Genomic DNA, 15,940 nt, shown 5'->3' on the forward strand with positions numbered 1-15,940 from the left:
GCTCGTTTTGTGTACAATTCCAGGCAACCACTTGGTATTGAACATGAGTGTTACACAGAACTGGTCCATGTTGTTGAAAATGCAGCCTTGAAACGGCACTGTTCACTGGAGCATGAATATTTCAACTTTGGGTGACTTGTGGGAAATGATTGGGCTTTTCTAGATTGTAGGCGTGCTTGGCCTTAAGACCATGTCATCCATCAGGATATTTAAACTTTCAAAAGATCAGCTGGTTGAATAAAAATACATGGTTTTCAGGTATAATCCAGCAACATAACCAGGTGGACTTCAGATAGGGACAAATACTCTTAATCTGACAGTTTAGTGCTTTAGCAAGAATGAGATCTAGATTGGGAAACAGCTTTTAAAGATGTGGTTTCACAACTTGTGGGTAGGGCCTGTTTCTACAAGTGGAGGAAGGATCCCAAAATGGCACATTTAATTGTAGCTTTGACATGAAGATTACTTTAAAGTTGCCACCTAAATACCCCAAATCTAGGGTTCAAATATACCCCTTAAAGTATTTTGACACATTTACAACTATGGATATATAATTTCACGTCTCACTTGACAAAGGTTAACAAATTACACTGATTACTTAGCAATCCTTTCTAAACTATTGTGAAAATATCGCAGATGGTAGAAGTAGGGGTGTTTCCATTGGACTGTTCATCCCCCTCCCCCTGTAACTATGCTCCAGGTTGTTGCTGTTCATTAGTATTTGCTCTGTCAACTTATTTGGTAAAACAACCTTACTTAGATGAGAAACTATGCAGGTTCTTCTGCGCTGTGGAACTAATCCAATAAATGTGAATGAGTAGAACTACTGAAGGGGAAATCGCTTCACAAGCTGTCTTCCTTTCCCCCAGAAAACCTACAGGTTATAACACGGTTTTAAGACAAACATGTTTTACTCCAGTTTCTGGGGCGATTTACCAGATAACTATGCCAACAACATTTACAGAAATGACCAGGCAATGCTTGGGTTGACTGCCCGGTTAATCACAACTACAGGGTGTTTGGATTCAAACCAGCGACATTTGGTTGACCAGAACAACACTTGACCACAAAGCTACCCTGCTGCCCCAGAGTGTTCTGTACTCCAGGAGGGCCAGTTGTCCTTAGCTCTTTGAATTTGAGTGGTCACACTAATCCAGCCTCCCCACTATTGATCAAGGTGGGGAGTCACTGCAGACAAGGGATTCAATCTAACTGCATCCATAATCACTGTTTAGGTGCGCTGTGATCACAAAACTCAAAAAGGCGATGGAAGAAATCACCATTCTGTTGACTGACAGTATTGTTTTTCTTTATTGAAGCAAAATCTGATTAAATACAGACATGGGTGAGCATAAGACATTTACAATACAGTACATAAAAAAAAAGGCAACAGGTCTAATCAACATAGAACAGTTAATGTCGTGTCAGAAACATTTTATACGTAGAAAGGCCCACCTGCTGTATTAGAATTAAATGATGTGATACCAAACGCATGTTGTGAGACCTATTAATTACATCTTACATTTTCTGAGTGGTCTGTGATAGGATCTGAGCAGCCAATAGCGGAGTAGACATGGGTAAGATCCATATAGATTAATAGACGAAGCAAACGTGATGCGTTTCAGGGCTTCCGCCGCTTTTTATGCATTCAACTGCGTGGGAATTCGGAACTACCTGGCTGCATCATGTGATCAGCCAATTAGGTGTACTAGTAAAGTGACTACTTCAAAATGGAGACTTCCCCAACAGCGCTGCGTGTGCGCACACAAATAAGCCCCTCCCATCTTTTCAGTTTGTAAGACACATGACCATTGAGAGGTTACCTATGAAATCGGGAAAACAAACAAGGATAGACGATCTTCCATTGGCCGAATGCAGATATGCCGCTGGTTTGGTGTCATTGGGTCTGCGTGTTAACTGAACCGATGAGCTCCGACATCTCAGGCCAGAGAGAAACTGGCAAACCCCATGTCCTGTCGACTCTCTAAACACTCAGAAAAAGTCATGTGGAAAAGGTAATTTCAATAAAAATGTTTATATAAAAAAGGCTGCTGCTTAGTATTTTAAGATTTTTCAGGAATACAATATATATATATTTTTTAGCTTCCGCAACTTCTGATACAGAGATATACAGAAAGGCAGGCTACAAAATAATATATATTTTTGAAGAAGTTAGGCATGTTGACAACACTTCTCCTGTCCGGCAGAATGAACAGCCCATCAGGGACGTCTGCCCGGGTTCAACCCCATACCGACAAACCACAGTACAGTAACGTATGGCAACAATCCTATGTAATTCACACCCTGTCGGCCCAAAAAAACGCGATCCCTCTCCTCGTCCGCAAATCGCTCTGTTGTTCGGTTAAATCAGGTCGAAAAAAACGACAAAGGAGAATTATAGTGATTTGCATTCTAAACTATAAGGGAGGAAAAACTAGTTTTTAATAAGGGTCAAAATGAAGCACACGCCGGCCTCAAACATGAGTCTCTGCCACTGACATGCCCTCTGGGAGGGGGGAGGGGGGGGGTCCGCCTGTCCGTCAACTCGGGCCAGCCAATCAGGCACGAGGCGCGTCCTGGTGGTCGTCGAGACGGGGCTCCTGCATCTGCACCACCACCGTCTCCACGGTGACGTCCTCCTCGCTGTCGTCGCTGGTGTCCAGGCGGTCGTCTTCGTACTCGGAGGACTCTGGTTCGGGCTCGGAGCGGGAGGCGCCCGACATGGTGCCGAAGGAGTGGCCGCTGGTGGAGGCCAGGGAACGCAGGAGCGGGGTGCTCTCTGACGCCTCGTTCTCGTCAGGCCCGCTGTCTCCCTCCTCCGAGTCGGAGTCCGAGTCGCCCGCGGACGGAACCACCTTCTGCTTGCACACGGGACAAGTCTTCTTGGTCTTGGTCAGCCAGGGATCCACACACTTGCTGTGGTACGCTGGGAGAGGTCGGCGGACGTAGAGAGAGGCAGACGAAGAAGCCCACCCAGGCATGGAAAAAAAAAAAAGAAAAAAGTATTAGTCTCACATTAAAAACGGGTTGCTCTGAATGCTGATTGGCCGACAGCCATGGTATATTGGCCATGTCCCACACACCCCTCGTGCCTTATTGCTTAATTACACCTGGTTAAATAATGAAATATAATCTGTGGTAGGTTCAGCTCCACTTGTGTCAGGGGAAAACCCGGGCAAACAGACTGTTGGTCAAACAGTCAAGGGCAGGAGGTTTAACAGTTGGTGTTAACCAGCTTGGAGTTGTAAATGAGAGATAATCATGTTCCACGGTGACAATGAGGGTGTTTCAGTATGGATGTTACACCACATCCATAAGGGTGGGGTTAGGCAACAACATCTGGTGAAGAGGGAGTTAATATGGCCACAGAAGATAGCGGGTGAGACGTATTTCAAAGGCAAACCCGGCGTGATGGTTTTCAGTACTAGGGTTCCAGTGTAATAGCCTTAGAGAGGATTGCGGACATTTCTCGGGACATAGCTCCTTAAAACCAGCCTAGTCAACGACGGTAAGTCTATCTAGCGTGTATACCAGCAGTGCTCCATTGGATGTTAATGCAGCGGTCTTGATCGTCCTTGGCCTGATTCATAACACATCCTGCAGAGTAGTTCTGAGGGATGTCACTTCCGCAAAGTTTTTTTTGAAAGTTGTGGTCGGGTTTACGTGGAGAGAACTTAAAAGGGGAGTAGCCGTGGAACACCTTTAAAACAAATGTATCGCCTTCAATTAATCATGAATAACCTCTCACACGAACATGACACTGAATGTGTTTTTATATATGTGGTCTTAAGCCATAAAAGGTGTTGGATATTCATACAGCAGCACAGTCCCGAAAAGCTGCGCAGTGCTCGGCAGTGTCAGAAGTGGTCGGCTTGTCTTCTGGGAATGCCGGCGCTCCGGCCGGCTACGTCTAACACAGCTAAAGTGATCCAGAATCCAGACAGATGACGCTGACACTGGGCTGGGTTCCAGAAGCAGCACGGGTCGGCACTGGGCCCCTCCTGACCCCCTCCCTCAGAGACGTCACGTGACCCGGGGTTACACTACGGGCGGTGCTACAGATAGCCCGGGCTAACACTGTAAACAGGCCAGGACTGCTGCCTTAGCACGTGGGCGGGGTGGCTGTTCAGAGTGCAGGTTGCTAGGTGAGTCACAATTGAGGTAGATGCAGGGGAGAAAGTAGTATGTTGTTGGGTGGGTGTGTGCGTTGGGTGGGTGCGTTGGGTGGGTGCAGCGGGCCCGGCTTACCATGAGAGCAGGGCAGCACTCTGAGTTTGTCTCCGTCCTCATACTCATCCAGGCAGATGGCGCAGACGTCATAGGAGTCCCCTGGGTCAGAGAATGACAGTTCAGTGATGGAAACAAACACACAGGAACCTTCGTAGAAGCCCAAAAGTAAACAGAAAATCTGTGTGTGTGTGTGTGTGTATCTTTTTCATTGACTTAATTGTGTCTGTCGCTTGGATTTGTTTACATGACAAGCCAAGTTAGACCAGTGTGAGCCGAGCTACACGTCTGTTCACAAGTCACACCCTTTCAGTCTCAGTCACTTCAAAAACGTCTGAAACTGCTCCCAGCTCCACCCGTGTGTCCACACAAAGTAAGTGGCTAGCAGGCGGAGACACAATATCCTTCCCTTTTCAGTCCTGGCGTTCTGGAGGCCGTCTTGGCTTGGGCCCTCTGAAAAAGCCCAGGAATTCTTCATGCACTCCCTTTTGAATTCCACAGCATTCCTGCTGACGCGTTCCCCTGAAGGAGGGCCTGGTTGTGGGCCTGTGTTTATGCAGGCTTTAAATGAGCATGTTTTCTCTGCTCCTCAGTTGCGGTGCCAGGGCTGCATGTGACCTTATAAGGAAGGGGAGTCACAGCCCCCCCCCCCCCCCCACACACACACACACACTTCAGTAACGTCAGAGCCTGTTTCCCTCTTCTTGTCCTACCCACTGACCCTCTCTCTCTCTTCTCTTTTTCTCTGATCAACCAACTCGCCCTTCCTCTCAATTCTCTGGTATCGCACATCTTGCCGCCTCCAACACTCCTTCTTCACTCTTTCTTCGCTCTTTAAGTCTCGCGTCCATCTTTTCTATGTCTCTCTGTCCTTTCTGAGTCTTCCTTGTTCCCACCCTTCAGAACTAAATCTCAGGGCTGGACAGCAGGGTGAGATAATAGGAGGGTTCACAGAAGACGTGGTTCCAGCAGCACACCCTCAGGAAATGCTCAACTGTGGCACCGAACTATTCTGAGGAAAGTTTAGCACTAAGCAAAAAAAAAAAAAAAAGACAAACACCAGGGTGTATGCGCTGTTATGTAATGATATAAGGATATAATGAATAGCACAAAGGCACATTCACAAAGGCCTGTTCCTCACGGAGATGTTGTTTAGCATATTAACCTCACTTAAACTACATTTTTAAATGTCTACATTACTGAACTGCTAGAGTCACATCTGATTTAACTACCTAAGCCATTTGACCATATCAAGACGTTGAAGAGGGTGTTTGGGCCGACAGGGCAGACATTTCTCTGAGGAGAATTCACGGTCTGGTCATCCCTTCTCACAAAAACAAGGGATTAAACTACTCAGGCTGAACAGGGAAAGTGCTGAGGTCACTCACAACCACTTTCTGGAACTTTCCGCTCAATCCACTGGGTGAAGTTAGTTTTCACTATCACCACTTTTCTCAGGTACCTCATGCACAGCAAAATATCTGCTGTTCTTATGCAGACAGCAGCGTCAAAAATGACTGAAACATTTTCATCAAACGTTCAAACCACCAAAATAATGTTTATCAAATAACGTTAACAGGGCTGCATTACTATTTAATTGCGAGGTTGTCCCATTACGATGGTCTCTACCACTACCCTCACCTGACATCTTGTGAAAGAGGCCCCTGCAGGAGTTTGTTGGCCAGTAATCGAAAAAGAATCCTCCATTTTGTCCCGTCAGCAAGCCGGAATTCCTGGATCTCAGGAGGAATCCTGCTGCCCTACTGAACTAATCAGAGCGAGGAGACAACGTGTGTGTGTGTGTGTCCATGGCTGTGCTTGTGTGTGCAGACGCTCTGTATCACCATCACTGTAGCGCGGTCCTTTAAGGCAAACGCCGGATCAGATATTCTGAATCATTTTAACACTGTCCTTTAAGGCAAACACCAGATCAGATCAGAATCACTGTCTTTTTAGAACCAGAAAAGGAACCAGCCAGGCACTGGATTCAAACCGGGGTCTTTAGCCACTACACCACAGAACTGATGTCGGTATAGCATCTCGAAATTAGATCATTAGTTACCCATTAACACCACGCAAGTTTGAATATTTCACTAGACACCATTAAGCATTGTGTTAAACTGACAATAAAAAAAAAAAAGTTTAACTCAACCACAAATAGCATCTATGAACTGTATGGCTTTTGCTACTGGCCATTTTAACAGCTTATTAAAACCACTTGTGAATGACATTGATACAATAACTATCAATATAGGTGACGATAACTGACTTTTTCATCAAGTGAAATGACGAGAGAATCATGTAGCCAGCGATGTTTTGGTCTATCCTGAACAAATCCTAATGCATAATTTGAAAATCCACCAGAAATAGTCACAATATATAAGTAAACACTTATTTTAGGCTTCCTATAACGTAGCTACTGAAGGTTGTATCCAGCAAAGTTTTTGTCCTTCCTGAACAAATCCTAAGGCATAATGTGTATTGACAGTGACGGGAGTCTATAGTCCGCGTCTCTAACCACTACGCTATTTAACAAGGGGTGGTCAGGCACTCACTCACTCAGTCAGTAAGAGACATTCACTACTCTAGGCCGGTCCAGCAAAAACACCAGATCGTATACTCTGAATCACTTTAACACTGTTCTTTAAGGCAAACACCAGATCAGATACTCTGAATCACTTTAACACTGTCCTTCATGAAAAACACCAGATCAGATACTCTGAATCACTTCAACACTGTGCTTTTAGGCAAACAACAAGCTGCCAAGCGTCTTACAGAGGGTCTGTCAGTCAGTGTCTCTGTCTGTGCCCAGTGCAGAACAGGGAGGAGAGGAGCACACAATGACATCATTCTGAGAGGCCTCTGGAGGGAAAAGAGGGCAGGGGTCAAAGGGAGAGCTCGCTCCCCCACAGACAGGGAGCGAAAGACAGGGGACCACGTTGGGTTGAGCGCTTTTAGAAAGTTAACTGGTGCACAGGAAAATGAATCTGCCTGGCTGTCTCTCTCTCCCGTACTGCTGGGATGGAGGTTTCCAACCCTGCTGTGTCTGGTGACGAAACCACACCCACAGCTGGACGGCTAGCTAAAAAAGCTTACTGTCACATAGTAAATTTATATGATGTATGATGCAAGGGCTGGCAATAAGGTTACACCAAAGTCAATACTCCATATGGGAGCTAAAACTAGTCAAGGGCTACGTCATACCTCTGCTGCCCTGTCTTTGCTACATCAGTTGACGTTGTTTGTCAATTAGTACTTTTTGAATTTTAGGAGCAGAAAGACTTTTTAGCTAAAATACCTCAAATCTATTTGCATTTACCATTTTATTTCAACATAGGTGAAGACCTGGTCCTATAAAGGTATTTCCCATTCTAGAAATCGTCGAGGTGATGCTCAAATGCCAACTCCAGAAATGAACATCCATGCGTGGGTATCTGGTGGCCAGGCAAACGTTATAATTTGCATCAGCAAAGTAAAAAAAAACGCGGGTTCTACAGTAGAAGCCTACTAGCTAACGCAAGTATTAGCGGAGGATTACTGTATGTATGGGCACTGTGTGCTAATTGCATAGACACAGGTACTGTCAGGGTATTCATTCACCCCCGGCCATTGTGCTCCATGTACAGTGTATTCTGTCTGTGGAGTCTCATTTCCAGACATGCAAGTCTGACATCATCCCGCGCCCGCCTCCTCTCGTTCCTGCCAAATTCCTCATTAGCGCTGCAGGCTAGACGCGCTGCTCCGCCCGGCACACAGACAATACGATCGACCGGGCAAATCTGCTAGAATCCCCCCCTGCATGGCATCTCGCTGCCCGCGTAGCTCAGTTAGGGGAATTAACACCCTCTTTATTCAGACCACCGGAGGGAAAACTGCATCCGCACACTCTGCTGCTTCTCCGGGATTAGCCAGGGTCCCGAAATAGCCAGTGGAATGGCAGGGAAAACAACTGGAAGGCCTAGCGCACGGACAGTCCAACGCGATACCATTATTTAGATTAGCATTGCTAACACTGCTAAAAACACGTTCAACCCAGTCACAGGACGGGGCAAGGAGATGTTGATTCTAACAGTCTGTGACTTGAAGGCACTTCTGGAAGACGATGTGATTAAATCACTGTGGCGCGTGGTTCCCTTCTTCACTTAATATCTTCCAGAGGACACAGACCAGTTCCAGTCCAAAGACTTTAGTGACAGGCCTCTTTTTTCAGTGGTGCACAGATCCCTTCAAGTCAGAGAGATAGCGTCACACTATCACACGGCCTGCAGTAAAAACAATTCTCCCTCCACTTGCAGTTCATCCAGAACCCTGGAAACCAGACAGCATGCATCAGGTTCAATGACGAGCAGGGTACGAGGAGGAAAAGGTGGATGGTTGAGGTCACCGCAAGGCAACATTCCCACATCACACACACACACGCACGCGCACACACACACGGGTGCGGGCACCATGCCCAAACACAGCTTGCTGGGACTTGAAGAGAGTGAGGTCATGGAGGAGGAGAGACACAGCAGACAGAAGCTTTCAGCTCCTCACTGCTGCCTCGTTGTCAAACACAGCAGTGTTAGGAACGGCTAAAAATACCCAGGCCGTTGCAGCGCTGAGATACGCATAAAAGGCATGAACAGTGGCCCTTTGTAAACAATGAACGAAGAGCGGCACCGACGAGGGATTTAAAAGGCGGCTCTGTGATTCACGCTTGTCACTGGCTGCAAGGCTCGACCAGAGGACGCAGCACTTCTAGCCAAACTGGCAACCCGCTCGGGTCTTTTCAGGATCAACCAACAAGAATGGCGTACGCCCTCTCAGAACCAAGGGGCCAATCAAACGGCAAGGAAACCCCTTGAATCAAAGCTTCGAAGAGAAATACGGTCCAATCTCCGTCACTGACGAAACAAGCTTTCTTCATTTTCCTGTCATTAAGTGAGTCCCAGGCCCGCCCGTTCCCACCGGCACAGGCCCCGGCACAGGCCCCGGCACAGGCCCCGGCACAGGCCCCGGCACAGGCCCCGGCACAGGCCCCGGCACAGGCCCCGGCACAGGCCCCGGCAGCAGGCCCCGGCAGCAGGCCCCGGCAGCAGGGAGCCGGAGTGCAGGGCTTAAAGGGTGATTAACTGGAGATTTGGTGCCCCCGCTACGTATCGTCAAGTGCTGACAGACTGACTGAGCAGGAGAGTAGAGGCTAGTTGGCTGCAGGGGACGAAACTGTCTGGACGCAACTGCCCCCCAACGACTGCAGGAGCTCTCCGTCAGACAGATTCTCACAACTGCCCCCCAACGACTGCAGGAGCTCTCCGTCAGACAGATTCTCACAACTGTCCCACCAGACACACACACACACCCACTGTTGTCAGTTTCTGTGCATTCTGTCTGTTTGCTCCTACAGAGTCACATGGGTCTGTTGCTGCCAACCAGAGGGGGTGGGGTCTCCCGATAAACACCCATTTTACGCTTGGTGAGGCGGCTACTCCGCAGACTGGGCCAAAATGTCATCAGAGTTCCCATCCGCACAACAGGTATTTAAACCAGGGGCAGCCCGCCCAAAACCCGCAGGGGCATCTAACTTCTTCTCGTGTGAAAAGAGACTTGAAATTCAGGACAGACATTTCGATGAATGCCCATGTGCAGGCTTCTCAGATAAACCAGTATCTGAAAGAAAAACAGCAGCAGGGCTATAAATACCTCCTGTGCTGGGGGGAGAGACAAAACAGAGAAAGCCTCTGAAGTGTAGGAGATTCAATTCACAAGTTTTAAATCTACCCAGAGTTAGTGGATACCAGTATCATGTGTTTGCAGCCATTAATAAAAATGCTTCAAAGTAAGCTGCATTACACTGACACTCCTATTGCCAGGCTTCAATGTCTGATTCTTGAGTTTTCCCAAATGCTAACTAGCTTTAGAGCAACAACCTAGTCCACCGAAACAACAGCTATAAGAAGTCTTAACAGTGAGAGGAAGTCTTCAGCTGGCGAGCGGGGGGCTCTGCTGTAATTCAAGCTCCTTTAATCTCATTAGCTCGAGGCACCAAGAGCTGGAGCAGATAAAGGCGTCATAACTTGTGTCTGTGCTGTTGAAGGTGACGGTATGAACATGACAGCGTGGACAGACTTGATGGAGATCTTAAGGTAGTTTGGAATAATCCGATCTAGTCAAGCTACAGAGGGAGCTGATCCTATCTTAGGGCGAAATACTCATTCAGGACGAAGATCAATAAATCTATAAGTCATTACCATTCCATTTGACGTAATACAATGCTAAGATTGTCTTATAAACCTAGGTTAAATGTTGGTGTGTGTGTGTGTGTGTGTGTATATATACACACACATATTATTACTATTTTTATTATTTGTATTATTTTTTACCCATATATTTTATATACCTTTCTTGTACTTGTGGATGGGGAGTTTCTTCAGCTGGTCCTTGCGCAGACGGCTTCTCCGGGCCCTGTGTCTGTCTTGGACAAACTTGGTGATCTGAGCAAGGAGGGGGGAACGTCAGTTGAGAGAACAGTCAATTGAGAGTTCTGAGACCCTTAACATGACAGAAAAAAAACATCTAGACGAATTCTCTTCTGAACAACGAGTGCCGAATAACGAACCCTCTGGTCAAAAGTTTGACGTTACCATTTGACAGTTATTTGTAGAAACTGTCATAGACTTCTCTGCACCTTAAAACAAATCCTGCGACAAAACCGTTGAAATTAGCGTCAGTAGATCTACATTTATCAGTGTTGCGTGTACTCTATGGCCAGTGGGATGATTTAGGCAACCGATTCAGCTTCCTGTAATGTTTAAAATAACTATCCAGAAAAACCCAATGAGCACATGCTCTGTTACTCGTCCGAGCAGTCTCGATGACATCATCCTCGAGTCCCCTCTGTCAATTATCTTCACCACATGACGTTCCAAATATACAGTCAGCTATAAATAAATCTAATTAATCAGTACAGTGTATTTGCCTACCATGAAAACAACGATGAGGATGAGGCAAATTCCCACAATGATGAGGAAGGGGATCAGGTAGTATTCCAGAGGCAGACTGAAATCCGGCATGAGGACCACGTGACCTCTGCAAAAAATAAACGAACAACTAAAGATCTCAAGAAAGTGTTCCCCCACAGTAACATACTGCCAATAAAATATAACCCCAACTGCACCCTACGCCATCCGAAGCACACTTCCCTGTACAGACGTGGTACACTTTGTAGTAAATGAATGTGGCGCCATTTGGTCCTACTGAAGTCCTTTGACACAGTCGGTCATCTACCGCGTCACACTTGGCGACGTTTCCGTCTGACGCAGCATGTACCGTCGCAAAAAGGACGAAAAAAAACACCCTCCATCTGCTTAATGTGACTTCCCACTGTGTGGTAATGGGCTATAAGACCCATTTACATCACTTACGGTCTCCGCGGCTGGCCAAACACTGTCCGTGTCGGCTAATTTAATTAACGCCGATATAGTTGACACGGTGTGGGAGACACCGTGACACATCTAGGCCAACGGCTACCGAGGTACGCCACCGAGCTGCGGCTGAAGATGTATTAACTAAAACGCAACAAAGACAAACAAAAGATCTAACAGCGGGACGGGATGTAAAAAACATGCAGCTTCAGGTTATTTCTGATTGACCGGGGATATTTTCACGAGTGCTGAGAAAGTGCTGATACAGCGTGACAGGGCAGATTGCTTTATGAGTCCTGCACGTCAACTGGATCAGTTATGTCATATCACTGTAACAAAGATTAGGCTTATTGTTTGTTTTTAGGAGGAAAATCCGATTTCTGTGGTTTTTCCAACGAGTTCACCGAATGAGTAAATATATAATTTAACAACATCACACTGATGTGAACAGGATGCTTAGAGAGTAGAATGAAACGTTTATATTTGTCAATTAACACAATTCTTACCATTGAAATATGAATTCTCTCCCTTTTTGCTGTATTTGTTGATACAATAAATATACACACCAAAATCTTTCCATGTTTCCACAGGGCACAGACATCTAGTTTTGATTTACGATCAATAACCAATAAAACATTTCACAATTTTATTGGATTTCAGTTAGAAGTTAGGTGGGATTTTTTTTAATTCATTATATTTATTATTTTAAAATGGAATTTTCTCCATTCCCTAGTTCCAATATTCACTGCGCCTTTTAATCAGAAAACATCCCAACGGCTTCGGAAGAGTTGAAGATTAGGTTGAGCCTTCCTCCGAGGCATTCACACAATTTTGTGTACAGATGTACGGGGCTTCATGCATCTACTGCTTCAATTAGCATTATTGTTATAATTTGATTTGGTTCCTGACTCACCCCTTGTCATAAGTGTAGTCCTCTTTCAGGGAGTTTGCGGTCTCTTCACTCACAAACACTGATGGAATGTCGATCTGCTTCAAAATATCCACTAAAATAAAAGAGACAGTAATCAATTCACCGGAAGTGGTTGTAGATCAATGCCCATCCTACAGAAAAAAAACACTGTAGACTTATATAAGAAAACATTACATTTGTCAGAAGGAATTAAGGAAAGTCAATTATCAGGGGGAAAATACAAAAGCAGTCAGATGGTTTAGCTTTCAATGACTATGGAAGTCAGTAATATGCGCATTCTTGCCACTGGTAAAGGTTTGAGGGTCAAAGCTGATAGCTGCTCTAGGCCCGAGGTTTTGGGAGTCAAAGCTGTCTGCTAACTCCTCTAGGCCTGGGGTTTTGGGAGTCAAAGCTTTCTGATAGCTCCTCTAGGCCCAGGGTTTTGGGAGTCAAAGCATTCTGATAGCTCCTCTAGGCCCTGGGTTTTGGGAGTCAAAGCCTTCTGATAGCTCCTCTAGGCCCGAGGTTTTGGGAGTCAAAGCTTTCTGATAGCTAGTGCTGCTGCATTTTTGTGTCTTGGTGCAGGGAAGGAGGACATGAGGGGACCTACGATCATTGGATCCCATGCTGATTAAGTTATCAGAATCCACGTTGTGGACAATGGCTGCCTTGTACCCGGCCTTCTGGGCGTTGAGGACCTGCGGGGAGAAGAAAACATTGTTTACAGTTTGTGTGTGGAGTTCTCCCACCAGTGGAATTTTACCACCAGTTATGAGCAAGGATGACAACACCTATCTGTACAGGTGGCGACTAAGAATGACCGGTGACTTCAACACAGTGGCTGTGTTGAATAGGCAGCCCACCTTGCATGGCGAGATTGGAGACCTAACCAGGACACGCTGGTTAACACCTGACTCTTACTGCAAATGCCACGGGACCTTTAGTTATTAGAGTTGGGACATCGGTTTAAAGTGCCATTAGACAGGCGGATCACCACACAGAGCAAATCTCCATTCATGGCCCTGGGAAAATAGGATTTTATCTTTACACGAGGGGGAACCGTACCTCCTACTGGCCCTCCAAAAACACTTCCACCAACATCTGGTCTCCCATCCCCCCCGACGACCAGTACCATTGCTGCTCAGCTGAACGAATGAATGCACTCAACTCAACTGCAACTGACACATGTTCAGGGACTAAGGGTGTGGTTCACTTGAATGTGTCATGGATGTTTATGGGCGGTAATAGCACCAGGTGAGACGATAACTACACGATATGTAGACTAACCACCACACACAAGACGACAAATTGTGTACCATGAAAACAAAATGCGTTGACAGATGGCTTGTAGAGGTTCCGTAATGTTATGACATGAACTTAGACTGCTGTAATATAATTGTGTTTTACTGGTGTGGATGTACAAGGCAGCGCTAGCCTCAGCGCCTACAACAGTTCGATATTCCACCGCGGGCGACTCGTTTATTTAGGAGCTTCTCAATGCAACACAACAGCGAAGGACACAGGCTTAAGTTCACTCCTGTGGTGGTAAACATTAACTTCACCCCCTCAGGTAGCTGTGTCCCAGTCATAACTGAGGCTTTGAAACAGGAAGTGGAGAGAAAGGCCAGTGAGGAACACTTTGAGTTCAGTAATATAAATGACACTACTGCCACCAGGCTAGCGATGAGAACAGGTGACAATATTCATCCATACTTCTGTCTGATCTGGCAGCCATTTTGTTTGGACCTGCCTGTTCTTCTCTCAGTGGACCAGCATGGCCCACACACAGACATGTCGGGGTAATGAGGCAGCTGACCTGCTTTGGCTGGTGCAGAATTCCAGTTCGCCAAGTCACGGCTGAAATGGATCAGGAAGTCCGTGATGTGTGTGTGTGTGTTTGTTTAAAAAGGTAATAGCCAACTTCCTTCCCTCTCACAAACTAGACAGCCAAACCACAAATGACTATAACAGTGAGAGTGGAAAACTACAGAGGGATTTTTTTCTCCTTGTTAATTGCAGCTGTGGTGTGTAGTCATCTCTCCCTTCCTCCGCCCTCCTCCATCTACTGCCCCATCTCTCCCTCCGCCCTTTTCCATCTACTGCCCCATCTCTCTCTCCGCCCTTTTCCATCTACTGCCCCATCTCTCCCTCCGCCCTTTTCCATCTACTGCCCCATCTCTCCCTCCGCCCTCCTCCATCTACTGTCCCATCTCTCCCTCCGCCCTCCTCCATCTACTGTCCCATCTCTCCCTCCGCCCTCCTCCATCTACTGCCCCATCTCTCTCTCCCTCTGCCCTCCTCCATCTACTGCCCCATCTCTCTCTCCCTCTGCCCTCCTCCATCTACTGCCCCATCTCTCTCTCCCTCTGCCCTCCTCCATCTACTGCCCCATCTCTCTCTCCCTCTGCCCTCCTCCATCTACTGCCCCATCTCTCTCTCCCTCTGCCCTCCTCCATCTACTGCCCCATCTCTCTCTCCCTCTGCCCTCCTCCATCTACTGCCCCATCTCTCTCTCCCTCTGCCCTCCTCCATCTACTGCCCCATCTCTCTCTCCCTCTGCCCTCCTCCATCTACTGCCCCATCTCTCTCTCCCTCTGCCCTCCTCCATCTACTGCCCCATCTCTCTCTCCCTCTGCCCTCCTCCATCTACTGCCCCATCTCTCTCTCCCTCTGCCCTCCTCCATCTACTGCCCCATCTCTCTCTCCCTCTGCCCTCCTCCATCTACTGCCCCATCTCTCTCTCCCTCTGCCCTCCTCCATCTACTGCCCCATCTCTCTCTCCCTCTGCCCTCCTCCATCTACTGCCCCATCTCTCTCTCCCTCTGCCCTCCTCCATCTACTGCCCCATCTCTCTCTCCCTCTGCCCTCCTCCATCTACTGCCCCATCTCTCTCTCCCTCTGCCCTCCTCCATCTACTGCCCCATCTCTCTCTCCGCCCTCCTCCATCTACTGCCCCATCTCTCTCTCCCTCCGCCCTCCTCCATCTACTGCCCCATCTCTCTCTCCCTCCGCCCTCCTCCATCTACTGCCCCATCTCTCTCTCCCTCCGCCCTCCTCCATCTACTGCCCCATCTCTCTCTCCCTCTGCCCTCCTCCATCTACTGCCCCATCTCTCTCTCCCTCCGCCCTCCTCCATCTACTGCCCCATCTCTCTCTCCCTCCGCCCTCCTCCATCTACTGCCCCATCTCTCTCTCCCTCCGCCCTCCTCCATCTACTGCCCCATCTCTCCCTCCGCCCTCCTCATCTACTGCCCCATCTCTCCCTCCGCCCTCCTCATCTACTGCCCCATCTCTCCCTCCGCCCTCCTCATCTACTGCCCCATCTCTCCCTCCGCCCTCCTCCATCTACTGCCCCATCTCTCCCTCCGCCCTCCTCCATCTACTGCCCCATCTCTCCCTC

The 15,940-nt window shown here is 47.5% G+C and overlaps 1 protein-coding gene across 1 annotated transcript in view; it reads right to left on the reverse strand.

Annotated features, from left to right (window-relative positions):
• Nucleotides 1–1,287: 1,287 nt before the first annotated feature.
• Nucleotides 1,288–15,940, reverse strand: part of rnf13 (ring finger protein 13) — a 48,269-nt gene continuing 33,616 nt past the window's right edge. Inside the window, exons 5-10 of the mRNA XM_010895965.5 lie at nt 13,151–13,238; nt 12,544–12,634; nt 11,190–11,295; nt 10,607–10,700; nt 4,249–4,329; nt 1,288–2,926 (exon numbers count right to left, since the gene is read on the reverse strand). Of these exons, the coding sequence (XP_010894267.3) occupies nt 2,559–2,926; nt 4,249–4,329; nt 10,607–10,700; nt 11,190–11,295; nt 12,544–12,634; nt 13,151–13,238 (828 nt within the window). The 3' untranslated portion in view covers nt 1,288–2,558. The remainder of the gene's footprint in view (nt 2,927–4,248; nt 4,330–10,606; nt 10,701–11,189; nt 11,296–12,543; nt 12,635–13,150; nt 13,239–15,940) is intronic.

This window comes from Esox lucius, chromosome 8 (genome assembly GCF_011004845.1).
Source record: "Esox lucius isolate fEsoLuc1 chromosome 8, fEsoLuc1.pri, whole genome shotgun sequence".
Lineage (NCBI taxonomy): Eukaryota > Metazoa > Chordata > Actinopteri > Esociformes > Esocidae > Esox > Esox lucius.